The 20,182-nt window shown below is 37.7% G+C and overlaps 1 protein-coding gene across 20 annotated transcripts in view; it reads right to left on the bottom strand.

The window, feature by feature from the left end:
• Positions 1-20,182, bottom strand: part of adgrl2a (adhesion G protein-coupled receptor L2a) — an 84,816-nt gene that overhangs the window by 14,894 nt on the left and 49,740 nt on the right. For 14 of the 20 annotated variants that reach the window (XM_048976728.1, XM_048976735.1, XM_048976731.1 and 11 more), the window contains 12 exons: positions 14,956-15,756; positions 8,897-9,187; positions 8,416-8,519; positions 7,997-8,182; positions 7,153-7,191; positions 5,082-5,265; positions 4,001-4,123; positions 3,356-3,561; positions 2,628-2,801; positions 2,203-2,412; positions 986-1,206; positions 744-810 (listed from right to left, as the gene is read on the bottom strand). In XM_048976728.1, coding sequence (XP_048832685.1) covers positions 744-810; positions 986-1,206; positions 2,203-2,412; positions 2,628-2,801; positions 3,356-3,561; positions 4,001-4,123; positions 5,082-5,265; positions 7,153-7,191; positions 7,997-8,182; positions 8,416-8,519; positions 8,897-9,187; positions 14,956-15,756 — 2,606 coding nt within the window. Of the gene's footprint in view, positions 1-743; positions 811-985; positions 1,207-2,202; positions 2,413-2,627; positions 2,802-3,355; positions 3,562-4,000; positions 4,124-5,081; positions 5,266-7,152; positions 7,192-7,996; positions 8,183-8,415; positions 8,520-8,896; positions 9,188-14,955; positions 15,757-16,666; positions 19,087-20,182 lie in introns of those variants that run through there. The other 6 variants (XM_048976730.1, XM_048976732.1, XM_048976747.1 and 3 more) reach the window with 3 other exon arrangements.

Genomic DNA, 20,182 nt, shown 5'->3' on the forward strand with positions numbered 1-20,182 from the left:
TGTCCAAAAATTGCCACCGGCTCTATCATTTTTTTGAAGCACGGAGCACTACTCCCTCAGGTCTCTTAGCAATGTGCCTCACCGATTATATGGTAATGATGTCATGACCAGTAAATAACACAGCATGGCACACATAGTATGTCAATATAATACGCAATCATGTTAGACTTCAAAATCTTTTTAGATATTAAACTCAGATGGAATCCACAGTTAAATGTGGGGCACTTTGACAAACAACTGCAAAACAACATCATACAGTATATTGTTAGTGGAAAAATTATCATGTAGATGCTACATATTTAATCTACAATTAAAGGAACACAAAATCATATTCAACTCCACTGTCTTAGAAATAAATAAGCACATATGGACATACATACAATAACTACATGAATTAGTAGCATTGCAAGCCATGACATTAAGAATAACATTTATTAAGGAATCAATTATTTATTCCCAACTAAAAAAGTATATAAAAAACAAGTATACTGCAAAGTGTATAATGGTTTAAAGAAACTGATAAATAAATAATTCAGGAAAAAATTATCCTATTAAGCTAACTGTACAAGTAGGGCTTTACAAGCCAATAATTGCTAATATTTGTCTCAGGAATTACTTGTCACACGGACTGTGTACAGAAGTGCAAGTTCTAATTAAACTTTGCTTATTACTTCAGGCAACTATTGAGAAGCAGAGTGAGTGACATCATCAAACAAATAATGGTGAAAAGCATAAAATATTACCGTAATGATAAATGTCACCGGACCTATGAAGCTCCATATAAAGTGATTGTCAACCCTTAACCAGCACCTGCAATCAAACACAGGGAATTTTATGTACATTTTACACACACACATGGCACAATGGTAATATTTTCACGCAGAAGGAAGTGCAACAGTGGTACACCCATATCAAGGGCAGTTAAATATATTAGTTCAATGTAAGATTTTCTAACTCTCCTGTATGAAACCACTCCTTAACTTACGCTTTTTTTGTTCCATAACTCTTGTAGTCGATGGCTGCAGACACGCCCACTACTATGGCTGGGACAAGGTAGCCAGAAACGTAATAGTACTTCTTACGGGAATATTCACTTTCAAAAACCTCCACCAGCATGAGGTAAAGCTGCACGCCCTCCAGGCACATCCAGCAAAATGCAGCAAGGAAGAAAAAATGCAGAATCCCAGCTATAATGGAGCATCCGATCTGCGATAAAACGGGAAAAAAGAACATCTCCATAAACATCAAGTTCCATAACTGTTTTCATCCCGTTACATTCATCCATTTTCCCAAATGCCAGATTGTGGCGAGACTGCAGCCTGTTCCAAACACAGGGCATGACACCCTGGAAGGGATATCAGAGCATCACAGGACACAGACGCGTACACAGACATAAAAATGGGGAACATGCACACTGACGCAGGAATCAGATCCACCTCCCTGGAGATGTGAGGCTACAGTGTTATCAGCCAAATAACTGTATTGCCCCAGACTCATATACAATATATATGAGTGCAATGCAATATAATGAGAAAAAGGATGAGTATTGCTTTCATTAATTAATATTTGTATACACAAAAATAATTAGCAGGATCTATGCATTAAGACTATGCTTCCTAAATTAGCAAATATTCTGAATTTTACTTTTGAACAATACTGGACAAAATATTTTGTTTTCATGACACTTCGACTTCCTTCCTATTGTCAACATAAAGATTTGAACCTTTGGTGTATATATATGATTAGTGTACCCTGTAGGGTTTAAATGTCACCCAGTTTCATTATTTTGGCATGTACTCAACCAAATAGACCACATTCTCAAAGAAGGAAAGAAAAAAGAAAATGTTAATTCACAGAATGTTAAAAACCAAACTCTCATTCACAAAAGGGCAGAAAAGGACCTTAAACTGCTGTAAAGTATGAAAGTGAACCTCTTTCAATTACGCCTTGCATTTCTGTAAGTTCACAACCTAGCTATAACCGTGGGTGACAGAGAGTAGGGAATCTGAAAGCAGGGCCCTGCACTTGGTTCTTTCATCTGTATCCATGGTGCTGACTGAGCTGTGCTGTTTCAGGGAAATAGCAGGGAAGCCTGAGAGGCAGAGTCATGTTTAAATTCATCAGTGTGAGATAGAGCTTTTATTTTTGGTGAGGAAAAGAGGAAATGGATCACAAAATCAATACTAAAATCTTAGTGCTTACCCTCGGTTCCGTCATATCGATACTAATTAGAAAAATTAACTCAGCGACGAAGAGATTGACACACAGGTTTTTGTGGATGGTATTGCGGTCACTCTGCAAGCCCCGGAAAAAGCAGAAAGTGAAGATGCTGATGGCCAAGCAAACCAGAGAGATGATTATCCCCACCCGGGTGATAACTGTCAAGAGCAGCTCATGGACAGCATCTTTGCCCTGAAAGACAAAGCACAGCACAAATGAATATTTCCCTCTTTTCCATAAAACACAGGTATCTATGCAATGGGTATGGATGGGAACAGTTATTTTGTATCATAATCTGATATCATGACTGACGATTGCATTCACCAAAACAGCTATAACGAAGTATTACAAAATTCATCTTACTCTCTCAATAAATCAGAGCAGCAGAGATAGAACATTCGACTCACCGCAATTTCACGATGTCCCATAAGTATGGCAAAGTTAGTGAGGTGGCTGCAGGAACATGTTGTGTGCGTCTTATTGGCATTAAGGAGTTTGCAGCCCTGAGTGGACCAGTATCCCATCATGCTTCTCTCCGAATAGTTCCAGAAAGAACAGTTTGAGTTAAAATAGTTCTCCGTCTGAAAACAGTTGAAATTAAGGTATAAATGTGTAAATATGTCCATTAAATGCAATAAAAACACATACTGTTATAGTCAGTGAGCTTGTTTTTTGTTTTTTTATACAGCTGACTGCCATTGGCATTGCTAATTACTAGTCTCCTTAAAAACTTTATAATGGTTTATCAATAGGTCTGCACAATTTCCCACACAGAGAAGAGAATCAGCTGAGACTGCCTGAGATCCCTTTTCAGAACTTTAAAAAGACAGAGGGTAATTGGTCCACAAATTGTCACATGCATTGTATAGCTAATCTACGAGTTAATTTCCCACAATTAAAGAAAATGGCATCATTTACATTCTAATGTTGATTAAACAATCAGTTTTCATTAAGAATTCACTTAAGTTCTAATAACCATTGGTGCAGACTTATTTAATTTTATGTTCAATGACTTAAATAAACTCTTCCGTGACCCAGCCAAGCATTTACAATTCAGATGGAGGGATTCTGTCTGCCTAGCTGTTCTTTCTCACTGGTTTTATGACCTTTCCATTAATTCATCAGGAGGACTCACATCAATGTGCTCCAGGGTAAAAATCACAGGCTCCGTAATAAACACACGACTGGACTCTTTGTTGATCGAGGCTGAAATAATATGTGAGTTCACAGCAACAGAATGGTTTTGTCTGCTAGCCTCATTGCCAAATTTAATCGTGGCATTTTCTGTGCTGAGAAACTGCCCCAGGTTTTTGTAAAGAACAAACACCAACTTTGCAACACCTAAAGACAAGGAAAAAAAACAACAACGACACACATAAGCAAAAAGCGGTGAGAAAAACACAGAAAATAACACTTATTTTCAAGGACGACTCTGACAACAAGACCGAAAACGTTCCATTGCATTAAATAAAAACATTTATATTCAACAATGGAGTAGGAGACAAAAGGCAAAATAAGTTTTGAGCTGCAATTTAACCACAGTCTATCTTAACTTTCAGTATATCATTCAAGTGCTTAGAGGTAATTTTTTAACAGTGTTGACAAGTAATCACAGTGTACTGTCAGATCGAAAAAGTGCCATTGACAGCATTGTCTGCCACATCCCCTCCCCCCATTAAAAAGAAAAAAATTAAACCAAAGCTCACATGAACACTGAGTGAAAAGACCCCAAATAAAGACCCGCACGCATACCTGCACATTCAGTCCTACTCCTACTTACCGTTTCGGCTGTTGAGCTTGACTGTGTTGGAGGAGAGCTGGACAGAAACACCGCCCTTACTACTCTGTGGAAATCTGAAATCTTGCACCTGACCGTCTGTACTGAGCACGTAAACATCCAGGACTGAATTTTGCATGAACCGATAATTCAAGAAGAAGAAGAAGAAGAAGACAACATTGGGCATTATTGAAAGTTCAGTCATTAGCATTTCTGAAAAGCTGTAAATTACATAATATTAGACTTAAACACCTGGGTGGGGGGGATAAAAGAAAACAAATTCTTGTGTGAATGTTCTCATGTTTAAACCTTAAAAGTGAAAGGGTTTGCATTTCAAAATCTTAGTATGGTGTTATGCACATCATTCTGAGTAACCAAAATGAAATGAAGCACCATCAGGTAACATGTAACTGATAAAAGATATGTTAGGGTGCTGATCTGTTACTTTGTGCTGTTCAAATATATTTTCAAATACTGGAAAGCTTAATACACACACACACAAATTATATACAAATACACATATACACACATACAGTGCGTACAATATATAACATGTACTGTATATTTACTGTATAATATAAATAAATTGTATAAAATATATAATAATTCTTGCCCGCACAGGACTGATTGTTGATAGCCCCATATGTAACAGCTCTTTCAAGAACTGACTCCTCTGACTGCCCTTTTCATGGTTAAACTGAACTCTTTTCTGATGCGTGAAATTACCTGGGTCAAAAGGTAGCCATTTATCAGCAAATTCACCACCATCTAACTCAAAACTGGCATCCTTCACTTCTGACAATATCTATCATGGATACCACCGCTTCCCAAACATAACGGCCTAAGTGAACCCCCACGTCCCCCATCCCCCTGCATCCCCCCCCAAGGAATCAGTAGCTGAACAATGGAAGGTTTATAAAATAATTTTTACTATTAATTATAACGTAATTCATTTGTCAGTCTCGCTATAGTGTAACAGTTGATAAACAATAAAATGAATGTTCAAAAAAGTAGCAACGGTGAAATAAGAGACAATAATTCCCAGACAAGCTTGCAGTCAGCTTGCTGGGAGCGAGTCACTTACTTATGTTTTCTGCAGGTACTTTCACTATGGCCGGTTCCATGAGATTGTCAGCCAGGACAAAGGCTCCTTCCTCCAAAGTATCGAGTAACATGGTTGCAGCATGCGTCTGCTCCGTAGAATTCATATCCTGCCAGGATTTCAGTGCTTCGGGTCTCAGCAGGTTGTCAACTGTATCCACAATTGCCTGTGGTCACCAAAGCAGAAGCCTGGTCAGCATTTTAGTCAACATAACTAGTGACAGAATATCTGCAATGGAAGAGCAGCAGCACCCGAGCCAGTGGCTTTAAAGGAAACTCGGGACAAATCAAAATAAAAGCACAGACACATACTGATGCCTAGTTTTGTAAATCTGGGGGGAGGGGGATCGATTATGTCCAGACATTGGCATTTCATACTTTTCCCTTAAATAATTACTTTTCAGACGAAACTCATGTATTTAATGTATTATGTATTTAATGTGTATTATGATGACACCTAGATTAGAAAACATATTCAAGTCCAACTAATACGCTGATAGTTTTTACATATGATTATTACAAAATTAAATCTGCATGTATATCACTTTCTAATGTCTCCTGTACAATTAAAACAAATATTTGTTGGAAGAGAGAATCTGCATATATTTATCATTAGACTCGTTTGACTTCTTATATTAGCACCAGTAAATATAGCAATTTGATGATAGAATGTAGAAATCACTTTAAAAAAATAAATCAATGAAGCTAATCAGACAATCAATGGGTATATGGCTCTTCCGCTAATGCAGGGATAATGTAGCCTCGCATCAAATATGTCAGCTATTGCTGATTCTGCACTTTCACACAAGTTCCATCACTCTGGTCATAATGTGTCATTAGGCAGACAAATATTACCTTATCTATCAACTGTGAAAAGCCTACATAGCATGAAAAACATCTGAATTTAAAGTACAAATGGACCAAAAATACATTACTGATCAAAAGCAAATGAAAAATAAAAGCCAAAAATAAACCAGGGATTAATTCACTTAATCTATTTTCACACCTGCTCACTATTTGAATTTAACCTGTCTTGACCTTGCAGTCGAAGACGTTTCAGTGTCTTCATCGTTAAAAATAGCCAAATGCTTAGAGAAAAAGAGTCTGAGACATCAGGGACACAAATTGTTTAGGTCCGGTCGGCCTTATTAGTCACCGAGAAATGCACAACTTTGTTTCTAATTTACGACACAAATGAAAATCTGCATTCCATTAAATGACTGTTCTTAAATTGTATGGGGTTCGGGATGTGGAATGGGACATGCAAGTTTTAACAGGGCATGAAGAAAAAAAAAAAACATACCAAGCATATGAACCTAACTTAGCCTACTAAGCATCATATATGAAAATACGATGCAAACGTGCCACTTAATAAAATATAAAACTTATGCTGAAAAAATTTCACCACCCCTATATATACCAATCTATAAAAAGTGACTATTCCATAAGCCTTGCCGGCATAAGTGGCAGGAAAATGGATGAATGGAAGGATGGATAATAGTGATTATGGTTGCAAAAAATCAGCCAGAAACTGCTTCAACCCTTTGAGCTCCAGGTCCCTTGAATAATTTCTTAGCATCATCAACGGGACGCTCCCTTTCCCTATAATCATCCCATTAGAAATTCCTTCTGTATCTGATGCAAAGGCTTGCAAACCATAATGTTAAACAATACAGGGTTCAGAAGACACTCAGAAATACACATTATGCTGTATGAACTAATAGATTTTTTAAAGGATAACAGGGTACACAAGAGGACAAAAAACAAATAAAATACAAATGTCCTTTAACGGCGGGGGATAAAAAAAATCACACAAGTGTGGCAATATTTTGCGAAGATTTTGTTATAAAAATGTTTGCAGCTGGAAGTGATTGCCAAGCCACTCTGACTGCCAGGATGGGCACAATTACTGCCGTCGGAAAAGAATTATTCATAAAAATGCATGAAGCACAAAGTGAGGGTAGGGGCAATACAAAGAGAACATGCTGCTGAGCAGGGTCAGGCGGGGGGGAATCGCAAAAGCGGGTTGATACAGCGACAGAACTATACCATACCTTCATGTACGCCCTGCAAGTCCTTTCTCGTTTTTGAAGCTTTTTCATTAAAAAAATAAGAGATCAAACACAGAAGCATATGATTAACAACAAGCTTTACCTGATACTGAAACCTGCCTCATCTTGAGCTCTGTTGCTTCCTATGAATTACGCATGCTTCCATTTATAGAAAGGCATGCATAAAATTATACTCCGGATTTAATTTTAATATAATCAAGATATTATTATTGTTACACATATCACATTTTTCTAAATATGTGACAATTGTTATGCTTTTCACACAGTGCATAGAAAAATATATTTCTAGGATATTTCTTCAAATGCATTATTTGTGTATACTATGTTTATTTACAGGTTTAAAGATTAAAATTAATTATCATATGCTTATTGATCTATTTTAAAGGCTTTATTTTAAAAATAGATGTTTAATTTCCAATCACTGTTTTAGGTTTTGGGATAGTCATAACATTGACAAGATGCTGGGTCCAAATTTCATTAAACACATAGTGACCTGATGCACAATACAGATTACGCTAGTGTAATACTACAAGTCACACCATGAATTCAGAGCTAAAGTTATATTTAATTAGAAGGCCTTTTATTGTATTTTTTCCGGTAAAAAAAGTGCTCCATATAATCTTTATGTAACCTGGGGAAAAAAATAGTATATAAAAGCAAAAACTATTCTGGCTATAAATGAACTGTAAAAGTTAGCTCTTCACTTAAAGACTTTCCCTGGAGCAGCATGAAAGCTCTACTAAACCTATAAAAAGTCAAGATGCTGCCTAGCTATACAAAAAATGTGAAAGACAGAGTGGCTTTGGGTAATGAAGAAGAAAAAGACCTTGTTGAAACTGCGGCCTGCGGAGTCCTTCTCGCTGGGCCTCAGCTCCTGGAGCTGAGCATCCAGGATGTCCACCAGCTGCTCCATCAGTCTCACAGATGAGCTCACGTCGCCAGCGAAGATGGGCCCCTTGGTGTGTTTGGCCAGCTCATTGGCGAGGTTTGCTGCGTTTTCCCCACTTCTGATCTGGAGCGATATACGGATATGAATAAGCGTAAGTATACGACCGCACATTGGGCTGGGTCAGGACGAGGCTAGTTCAAGACTGAAGAATGTTCATTCCAACAGATGGCTAATAAAAGGCCCGAATTAATGAATTCATGAATAAATACAGAGATCAGTCCACACACACACACACACGCACACACACGCACACACACTGGAAAATTGGCTGGGAGTAAGGGGTAGTTCACACAAACCTTTTGTGCCACTTGGTTCACCCAGTGGGATGTGCAGTTACTAAGATCGGGTCCCTTTGGGTGCCAAGCCCCAGTAGCAAGAACACACAAATATGAAGCCGTACCTATATAAATAAATAAACAAACAAACAAAAAAATAAGCACATATTGATTTCCATGATAATATAAGGTTGATTTACATGTTTTTATTCATTCGAACAAATTTAATTCATTTGAATGCTGGTTATAATTGGCATCATCATAATCTCTTTTTTATAATACCTGCTGCTATTCTGTTAGTAATATATTTTGATTCAAGGCAGACATGTCCAAATAAACTGCTGAAAAATACTTGTATATATAAATCTCATCTTGGATTTGTTGAATGTGTCAACATTGAGTTATATTGACAATTATTTTCTTTAAAAAAAAAACAGAATCAAGTTCTTTAGCAAATCAAAAGTAGAAGTAGAAGCCATGAAGTAAGTAATGTGTGATGTACCTCTGGTTCCTTTGGGGCAAGGTCTCTCTACCAGCATTCCTCTCTGTGTCTGGGGCCATAATATCTCCCTTTTCTTTGTACTTTCACAGAACCTTTCTGACAAGGGGAAGGAATCAATTGGTGCCACAGTTTCAGGAGCTCCTGGTGGTGATTTAGGTCCCCTGCTTCCTTCTTTCGGGCTAGATGCTGTCGTGGTGTTCTCCAAGCCTTTCTGGGGAGCAGACGTTGTGGTCGTAGTGGTGGTGGTCTTCAGGGGCTCGAATGTGGCGGCCGTTTCCGAGAAACTTTGCACTGGAAATGATGACAAAAGTAAGAGTTTACTACTGTTCATGTGATCATACAGGTCTTTCTTCATCATCAATGAATGAGACCCAGAGAAAGAGAGAGAGAGAGAGAGAGAGAGAGAGAGAGCAGCATTCTACATAGCACTGGCTATTTTTTTCTAAATTACCAACAGACTATGGAAAACTGCTGCAATGTGCAAATTTATCATTTTCCCCAAACCATATCTTATTCTAGGCAACAAGGCTGTAGCCTATAAGGAAATAATTACTTCCTGCCTGGCAGCCATCCGTATTTCAGAAATGTTGAAGTACCCCTGATTAAATCTCAACAGAGAAAGACAAGCCCTGTATGTGTTGTTTCATCATCTGAGCCTTTTCCTTGCTTGCTTTCAGCTGATGTTTACATATAAATTACAAGTATAAAACAACTATGGCAATGCCAAGAAATAAAACTGTTTGGGCTGAAGAGTGTTTATTTGATTCTAGATTATGATACATTACAAATTCTGGAGTGTGCAATCATTATTTTGACAACTTATTTATACTAAGCATATATGTGTCAATCATAATTCTGGCTCAGAAATGGCACACATTAAAAAAGGACACATATTTGAGAAGAAAAACGTGATGTTTTCAGTCAGACCTGGAAATATTATTATTATTATTATTTTTATGTAGGGAATTTTTTTCCCCAGATTCCCTTCTGACTGGAAAATAAATAGTTTGTAGACACCAGGGGGGGGGGGCGTGGGGGGTTCTGTAAACCACACACTTCTAACATTAAATGAATTTCTATAGTAACAAAAATGTGGTGAGTCCTGACACCTTTTCATAACACACCCTCACACTGATGGAGTACAAAGTGAAGAGGGTTACATCTTATCAGTCTGCTGGATTCTGTAGTGAATTTACGAAACTCTCTTTATACTCCCAGTGCAGGGTCTGCAGGTGGCCAAATCTACTACTTAAGGCAAAATCCATTTTTTGCAATGTATCAAGTAATGGGGTCTTTTCCAACTATATTTTCCATAATTTCTGTGACAGGTAATCAAGAGAACAAAAATCATATTACATGTATACATGGACCACTGAGATGAGAGCAATTCTTTACCATTCTTATTATTGAAACTGACAGGCTAATATGATATTATTATTCAGCTGAGAGAAGAGTGATTAAGAAATTGGACAATATATTACTGCTTAGCTCTTACAGCTGTAATGAGAATTACAGTGAATATTACTTAGAATGAGTATGCATTGCCACTTTGACAAAAACAGTTATACAAGACAACCTACACTAGCCTACAATAACTTCTGAATTACTTTGTTGAAAAATGGACAATTACCGTCCTTGGTATCCATGTCTGCAGAAGTACTTTAAACCAAATTCAAATGACAAAACTGCTTTTATGAGTTTGATGTGGGTTAATTGAGGCAGTGAAGCGATGAGTCATCCACCAAATTTAAATTTAAATAATCTAGGTTTGGACACCTATTTTCCTTAAAGAAGTTTTGCACGTCTCATATCATGAGTTAATTTTGCGTATGCATCTTATGAGTGAAAAGTATTTCATTATGCATATGTGCCTGGTACAATATTTTCTGCACCACTGTTAGTCTGAAAAAAGCATTTAATCTTATTACTTTCTGACATTGAAAACTATGAGGAATTAAAGGCAGTGAAATGCACTCTTATGTACAACAACCCTCACAGACTACAAAACGTGTATATGAACGTGAGCTGATGAGTTGACTCTAAGCCCCACCAAGTATGCATTGGCCAATATCCATCAGGAAGTTTCCTTTTTTGTTTGAAACACAGCAGCCTGTAGAAACATGTTGCCCTAATTAATGTCCTTCTCGCACTCCATCTAAATGGGGGAACATCAAGTAATTGCCACAGAATGGAAAAAAAAAAAACATTCACCATTTACAACAGACATATTCATAGCCACATTCAGAACTAACACAGAGTGCCCATTGTACACAACAGGTTTAGACTGGGATTTAGGGAAATAATATTTTATTTGCTTCAACTGTTGGTTCAGCAATAACTGGACAAATTTTAAATTAACTTTAAATAAATGATACAGATATTATACAAACAAAATAAGTACGAGGAAATCTGTATTAAATACTCTTCAGCAGATTCCTGTGTTTGCTGTGACCAAGTTTTAAGAAACCTTGAGAATCAATTCAATGACAGAGAACATTCCTTGGCTGAGCTGAAGGAATTCTTTAAATGAGCCTTTTATCAGTTGTGAAATACATGTCCCAGATGGTAATTACCTATTAATGGAAAAGTAATAGCTAACAAAATAACCTGATAGCAATGTAAACAATTAAACCCCTGTTCTGTGGATCAGAATGGAGCCAAGCGGAGCCATTGTGGGATAGCCAAAAAAAGCAAGCAGAGAAACAAATTAATCTGCCATCTGCTTCAGAACCAATTCATTGTTAAAAATAAACAAATAAACAAACAAATAAATAAATAAATGAAATCATTAACCCTTCAGAACAACATGAAATGTAACCGATATGTATTAAAAGCCAATAAGTCACAGTGTTTGTTCGCATATGCTAGTACACACACACACGCACACACACACACACACAAAATAACAAAATAATAATACTTATATAAAGGTTATTATGTAGATATTTCAACAATATCACATCTACAACTCATGGTCCTTACATCAGGAAGGTAATTTGCGGCATAATGTACCAGAAAGAGGGGATTAAGTGTGCTTGTGTTTCTATGTCAGTATTGGTGATCCAACAACCAACTGGTATTAAGGATTTTTTTTATATTAAACTAAATAGTTTTATCAAAATTTTAGGGTCATGATATCTGTATTACACCTTAACTCATCATAATTAGCAGATTATCTCAGTTATTGTATTCGTGTTGTAAGACAGCGATGTGCGATCAATATCCCAACAAAAGACTATGACACAATCACATAAATAAGGTTATATCAACTGCATGCACAGGCACTGGAACAATGTCTATGAAACTTCAAGGAGTCGCCAGTGGGAGATTACTCCAATCAGCAAACCAGGGGAAGTAATTAATTCCTTCACTACTCGCACAGATGAGAGAAAGCACAGGTCAGTTTGTGGAATCTGGTGTGAAACAGTAACCGGGGGAGCAAACAGTAGCCTGTGGAGGCTGCCTGTATCCTGAAGTCTGTTTTGATAAGAAGCCAGAAAGGGATCTCCGCCAGAGTGCCAGCACTCATCCACGGGGACAGTCAGCGATGACTGCTGAGAACAATGACGACTCCTATCGACATGTGCTGTGACACAAACCCAGATACATGTACACACCAGAGAGCGAAGGAAGAAAGGGATAGTAGGATAAAAAAAAACAATGGTGATTTTCCACATCAGTACATTCTTTTTACATTGTGTGTGCTTGGATGCTCCCCGTATTCACATAAAACAAACAGCATTATCTTTAACATTTTCCCCAAGACCTTGATCTTTGATGTGAAATAACTTGGGGCATGTACGACAGTCATTTACAATTCCAATTTAGACCACCTTAGACCGCCGACAGTTTTATCGTACGAATTCATTTCAGCACCTGTTTCTCACGTTAGCACTTGCACTGATGCTGCATTGTTACAACATTTCAAAAACAGACGTTTATTAGCACTAGTGGTCGCTAATTGCCACTCTCAGAGGTAGATTGGTTAAACAGCAAAAGGTGCAAATTTAAGGTGCAACTGCACGTTTTAATCTTGCAGAAACCTCAAAAATCAAAATGTTTACAGAGTGATTATAAGTTAATTTGCTAAGCCACTTAAAACGCTACACAGTGGAACAGGTACAGATCAGGGTTAGTTTAAAATGGATCCTATTGTCAAAAATTCTCTGTTGATAAATTGTACGTTCTATCAGACATTGATTCATTTTGTATCAAGAATCACACATTTTTATGCCAATATCAATGAATATTCCCTCATAATTTCACTCATCATGAAATGAACCTCATCTACGCTTGGAATTAAGGCCATGCAGACAATAGCTCTCATTGAAAAAGTAATCAACAGCTACAAGCCAGTGTATGTAATCAATAACAGCAAACGTGGTATGGTAGTTAATGACAAAGGCTTGTTACACGAAGGCTGTCTGTTCAAGTTCCACTAAAATGCCTTTGTTGTACCTTTGAAATCACTCAACCCCAGCTGGATACATTAATTATATTGCATTCAAAATCAAATGTAGCACAGTGACTCAATTGGTAGCTCTCGTACATCTAGGGTTGTGGGATCGATTGGACATGCCTTCCCCATGTTTAGCCTCAAACATCTAAGGTTGTGGGATTGATTGTGCATGCCTTCCCCATGTTTAAGTTTCTTTCCACATTCCAAAACTGTTCATCCACATTGCCTACAGCGTGCGAGAGTGTGTGCCTTTCTCTGTGACCTATGCTTTTTGGTACATATCCACTGCAATTTAATGTATATTAAAATAATTTAAGAAATGAATAGATAGTTTTCAGTCTAAAATGGAATGATTTAGAGGTCAAAATGTAACTACATTGCTATCTTGATAGTTGATAATGGACATCCTGTGCCACACATTGCATCTTAAAGTCAGAAATGTTTTCAGATAAGACTGTTATTGGAAAACAGGTATATTTCTTTAACCTGCATTTTAAGACACTAAAATTACTTGCTCTCATTCTCTGAACAATATAAAATGTTATTAACTAAAAGAAATGTTAAGAATCCTGGTTAATTTTGCTACAAAAAATGTAACTGGCATTTAATAGGAGAAAGCAATTGGATTTCACATCTTCCCACTGACCTCAATTCTAACTACTTTTACCATATGAATTTTATTAATATTAATATTAATTTGCCCCAGAAATCATTGCACAACTCTATTTTGTTCAGCTACAAAGAAATTATGGTTCTATCTTGCTCCGAGGCTAAACTACTTGAACTCAAGTAGACGCTTCAGGTCTGATAACATTGCAGGTAGGAAATGAGCAGCTCTGAACTGTGATAACTTGTGCAAAGCTCCTTGACCACCAGGATCATCAGAAGCAACATCCTGTGATGCATCATGCAGAACTTAAAGTAGGGATTACTGTAACTGTGGATATTAAACCCCCAATATGAAGATATTAAGTTTCATGTTAAGGTTATTTTATTTAAGTCAAATTAAAAGCTTCCTTCTCTACGTAACCTCCTTGACTGATCTAATTTCTTGGTACCGACGGCCTCTTCTTCTTTAGGGTATGCTTCATGCCACCGATCACACATTAACGGTGTGTTTAAGCACCTACAGGGTCTTCATACACTGGACCTGTGGGAGTGATCTTTTGTAGACCCTGTATTCAGACAGGTAGCATTCAGCTGATGGTGAAATCTCTTTTCTCATTCAGAGTGGAGTTCATAACATGGGCTCACAGGCATTAGCGCGGGGAACGTGGGAGCCGGCAGCCCTGTAAATCTGACGAAATCCTCAGGCGGTGATCCCTTATGATATGCTAACTCACATAATGATTTTGTTTACTGCCAGGATATGTGCTGCTTTACTCTGAGATGCTTCCCATACTCAAGAAAAAAAAAGCTTTAGTTCAATATCTGATGCCTATTAAGATTATAAATTAAAGATCAGTCATCCGTAACAGCTGCTACATGCTGAACAACATCAAAGGAATATGAACAATAAACTGTACTGCACATTGTTCTGTAATAATATAGGTAAAAATTAAACAAACAAACAACAACAACAAAACAAAATATTGCTTACCTTGAGCAGGATCAGGTGGTCCAAACTCCAGATTATATCTTAATATGTAAAAGTTATTCCATACATAAAGCTGGTTGTCTCTTGGATTGTATTCCACAGCTGCAATGTATTGGTACTGGTTTGGAAACTGAATATCCACAAATTCCCCACGGTTTTGTTTGGTGTTGTAGATGTAATCTATCATACTTCTGCTGATTTCACTCTCGTTTTCTTCATATGTGGATCTTACCACGTACAGCACTCCACAAATCATGAAGGCATTGGAGGCAGACCGCTTGTCATAAACTGTCTCCCAGGTTGCCTCGAATCGCAGGGTATAAGGGTTCAATTGACTGATCACAATCATCCCATTGTTTTGCTCAGTGGCATAAATAACCCACAGGCCGTTCTCATCCACTGCCAGGTCGATGTCCGTCTTTCCACCCCACTTGTACGGTGAGGTGTCATGGTAGTTGGCATTATTGATGATTGCCTCTCCACTTTTAATCCTAGTCCTAAGATCAAACTTGACAATATTTCGGGTCCTTTCCTTGTTAAAAAATACTGCGCCATCATACACTACAAATCCAGTGCCATCCACGCGGTGAGGGAGCTTGTATGTGATAGTCTGCCGCGTGTTTTGGAAGTCCTCGAGTGAGGAATACTCAATGAGAGTATCAGTGCGGTAAGGTGTCCAGGGCATGAAATAGATTTTGTCGCCTGCTTGGAGAGGGTCTTTGCACCATGCACCCGCCTGCTGTTCCGCTTCATAGAGAAAGGAAGCATCGCCGACTGCTTTAAGGGTCCCAGGGCAAACAAAAACTGGCAATGGGGGAGAGTAACAAAACAAAACAAACAGGTAATAAACAAACAGACCAAATGTAAACTGACAAAACACCTCTCACAAAGCAGACAGATTACAGAGCACATACTACTTTTTACATTGTCTTGGTAAATGGGTTGTCCAGGCAACGTGGTGATCAGATACACATTTGTGGTTAAGACTAAAAAAAATAATAATAACAATAAAATGACATAAAAAGGGCATTTTAAAGCAAAAAGGGAAATTGGTTTTGTGTGTACTCAAAGTAAGTAAATGAATAAAAAAAATATTTTAAAAGTAAAGCTTGAACAAATTATGATATTGAGTAACTCTTTGATCATTTCAAAGACAGAAACACTGCTTCGTAGACAAACAGTGTAAACAAAGGGATAGGAAGGGCAAGACAGGAAGAAAATATATCCTGTAAATAAAAGCAATAAGCTAACGTGGAAGCAGGAATCAGCGTGTCTGTGAATAAGTATCCTGTGACACTTGGTCTCACCACTTTTATCTAGGATCTCAGAGGCTTCGTGTTACTGGTGGTGCAAATGTCACATCTATTAAAATCGAAATGAATAAAGAACTCTAAGTTAATTTCGTTTGGGGAGTAAGAAAACCAAAAACGGGTGGAAAGAACAGTGAGCGGTGGAATCGGGAGGGAGGGAGAGGGCAGAGAGAGAGAGAATACTGTCGAAGTCATAAGTTTAAACGGCTAAGAACCTCTGTTACCATGGCATGCTATGGAGAGGGTTTGGGAAGCCAAGCAAATGAGACTGGGCTCTCAGAAAAGGCACCTGGGGGCATGGAGGGAGAGCACTAAGCAGCCCGGACACTACGGCCCGCTAACATCCTTAAGCTGCGAGTATCAGTTTTTAATAAAAACGGCTTCCGTCTTTACAGTTTACTGACCTTAACGGTAATGAGGAGATTTTTCTATTGCCTGCTGGGATCAGAACACTGGAGTGGGGATAGGAAGGTTTACAACCATATGCCACAAAAAACAAGGAGCTTAGGGTTTGGGTTGTGTCAGTTATTTACCTTTTTGCTCCACTTCTATTTTAAGCGTTGGAAGAGAGAATGAAAAGGGTGCAAGGAAAAAAGAGATCAATATGAATTAACTCTATGGTTACATAGGCAGTAGCACAGGTTATGAGACAAGGACATAAAGAACACCTATTCTGGAAGAAAGAAAGATAGAAACATGAGAAATACCAGGAAAAGCCTGAAGAAATGAACAAGTTAGAAAAAAACGACGAAAGGGTGTAAATGGACAATGCTGTGTCATTTTAACAAGACTAAATTTTACTGTTAGCAGAGCTAACAGTCAATCTACTGGCGATCTATTTGGCCATCTCAGTTTGATAATCATTGGTTTATGCTGGTTCAAGATGGATTCAGTCATTTAACGGGTGTTATTTGCCTAAGAAAAGGCCTTTATTTCCCAAACAAAAACACATTGTCCCTTTATGACCCTTGTTATTATTATTTTGAAGCATAAAAACGCATTACTGGTATTCATGCTAGAAAAGCAGACAGAAAATGTGCTTGTTTCAATACTGTTGTTGTACAGTATGTTATACAAAGAAAATTGTCAAATTTGTGATTTTTTTCATAAACCAAAACGTACACCCAGTGGCCATTTTATTAGGTACACCTAGCTAGCACCAGGAAGGACCCAATCTTGTGGTTCTTCAGTGTTGTGTACCCAGATAAATCATTCTTCACATCCCTGTTATACTGAGCTGTTATTTTTGCACTGGTGGCCTTCCTGTTAGCTCTAACAAGTCTGCCCATTCTCCTCTGACCTCTCTCATTAACACGGTGTTTTCGGCCACAGAACTGACCTCGGCTGGATGTTCTCTGTTCATCACACCATTCTGTAGTGCGAAAATCCCAGGTGGTGGATGTTTCTTTTGGTGCATAGCACCAAAAGTCATATAACGTTCAAAATGGCAGAGCCTGGTCGTTCTAATGCTTAGCTACACAGCAAGTGAACTTCTTGACCCTGCCTGCTGTATGCATTCAGTCACAGCCACATGACTCGCTGCAAGAAGGAACAGGCTGTTAGAAAGCAGGTGTACATAATAAACTAGTCACTGAGTGTAACTGTGTGCACACGAGTTACCTAACTCAAACGCTAAAATTAGCCATAATATGATGAGGTCTGGTCTGGAAATAAAGCATCGAATCCCGTTACGAAACAGCAGAGCATTGAGTCAGTGCTGCTGACTTAGAGTCATTGCATTGTGCCTTTATTACTTAGTGCTAAGCATGCACGCCCAACAGTATAACATGATGTGCAATGATAAAAAGAAGTAGCAATGCAATGCAATTCCTTACGTCCTTCACTGAACATTATCTATCTTTTCCTCCTTTTGAGAGGGCAGGTAATTAGTCTAAGCGCCTTCTAAGTCACAGGAGGGGTGTTATTAGTAGCAGAAAAATAATGCTCTGACCTACAAGTGGAGCAGGTCGCACATATTATATTTCTTGATTGTTAACATGCGATGCATCATTCAGTTCAGTATGTTGAACAAATTTGAGGCTGCAGGAAATGTGAGATAGTCAGTAGCTGTAATATCGATTATAAATTTAGTAAATCTACCCAAAAATAAGAAACAAATTCTTTAAAATTAAAATGCTTATTAATGCACAAAACATTGTCCTTCAACATCCAGTTTGATTATCAGAGGGTTAGAAAGAAATATATTTTGATCAAAGAAAACGATAAGGACTTCTCTGACAAACTAATCTTACAGTATTCTTCTGGTAAAACGAACATAGTGCATTACCCACCCAAATCTCCTGTTTAACAGTGGTTTCAAAATCCTCTGGTCTTGTCTTAAATTTATCTTAATGTAAAGGACTACATACAGAAAAAGATAAAAAGCAGAGACTTTCCAGTATGCAGTTTTATGATACGTATTTGTCTCATGCGTAGGCTTCATAAATATTCCAGGTTACACTATAGCAAGTAACAAACCACAGAGAACATTCATGTTTCTGATGAATCAGTCTTGCATTCAACACAGGGAATATGTCAGGAGCAGTTATTGCACAATGACACCATGAAAGTGTTGTAGGTGACTTGGCTTCGATTCATTCCGCTTCAAAGTTTGAGTGAAAAATAATGTAAGATTCACAAAATCATAAACTGTCGAAGATCTTACATATCATTTATGCATAAATTCCTGCCTTGTGAAGTAATAATAATAGGGGTGGAAAGCTCAGGTCCAGAAAGTACAAATCCAGACTAAGATTTCAACCAACCAGTTAGGTACTCTGTGAATGTAACTCTTTATGCTCAACTGGGTGGTTGAAACAAAATCTTGGTTGGGATTTGTACTTTCTGGACCTGAACTTTCCACCTCTGATAATAATAATAATAATAATAATAATAATAATAATATCCATCTTTCTTCCACAAATAAAGAAATAGCAACGGCAAGGCCACAAGGCTGGGGTGTACCCTACACAGCATGTCTGTCCATTGCCGAGCGAATACACTGTGGCCAATTCAACTGCATGCCTTTGGACTATGGGAGGGAGTCATACTACCCACATAAGAGGGGGAGAACAGACATAGAGCTGGCATTGAAACTCCTGACCCTCGATGGAGGGAGACAAGAGTGCTGGCCACTGAACCACGGTGCGACCCCAAACAAAGAAATGCAACAGTTTATATATTGCTACAGTATTATTTGGGTAGTAAATCAAATAAGGTCGTATAACACAGTACAATTTGTTATGTTATCTATTTTTAGCAATCAGCCCATTTAACTCCCATGTTTACCTGGTAAATCAAAGTGAATGCATGTTCTTTTCCTTAGCTTATTATTATTATTATTATTACTATTATTATTGTTTTATTATTATTCACACCCAAAGAATGCCCTTCTTTGCAACTGTGCCATGTTAAATGGCAATAATCACCTCCGGTGGGAGACATATTTATGGGTTAGCTGCATTCTCGTAACCTAAGAAATCAAACATAGAAGGAAAATACATTAACACACAGCAGATTTTACAACAAACAAAAAAAAGACGCCAAGAAAAAGGAATGATAGAAATCTGGAAAGGAGGGCAGGTGAGACGTTTAACCTGAGATGGTGTTAGTTCAAGTTTTCAGAAAGAAAAGAGCATAGAAATCAGGGCAAGATGGAAATTCCTGTAGATTGTACAAGGAAAGAAAAGAGTCAAAAAGGCATTCAGAACAGATGAGTCCCTTGATTTTTGCAATCCCAAATCAGTGTCGAACCATAAATCTGCTACATGTCATTTAGCTCAGATATATCGTATATTATTCCATTAATATGTGACCCTTGTAACTAAACATGTTTTGCTTCAACATTTAAACGTGCAATAAGTATGGACACAGTAAAATCAATATATCCTGTTGCCAGTTAAATATGGCATTATTAGTCA

This window comes from Brienomyrus brachyistius, chromosome 15 (genome assembly GCF_023856365.1).
Source record: "Brienomyrus brachyistius isolate T26 chromosome 15, BBRACH_0.4, whole genome shotgun sequence".
Taxonomy (NCBI): Eukaryota; Metazoa; Chordata; class Actinopteri; order Osteoglossiformes; family Mormyridae; genus Brienomyrus; species Brienomyrus brachyistius.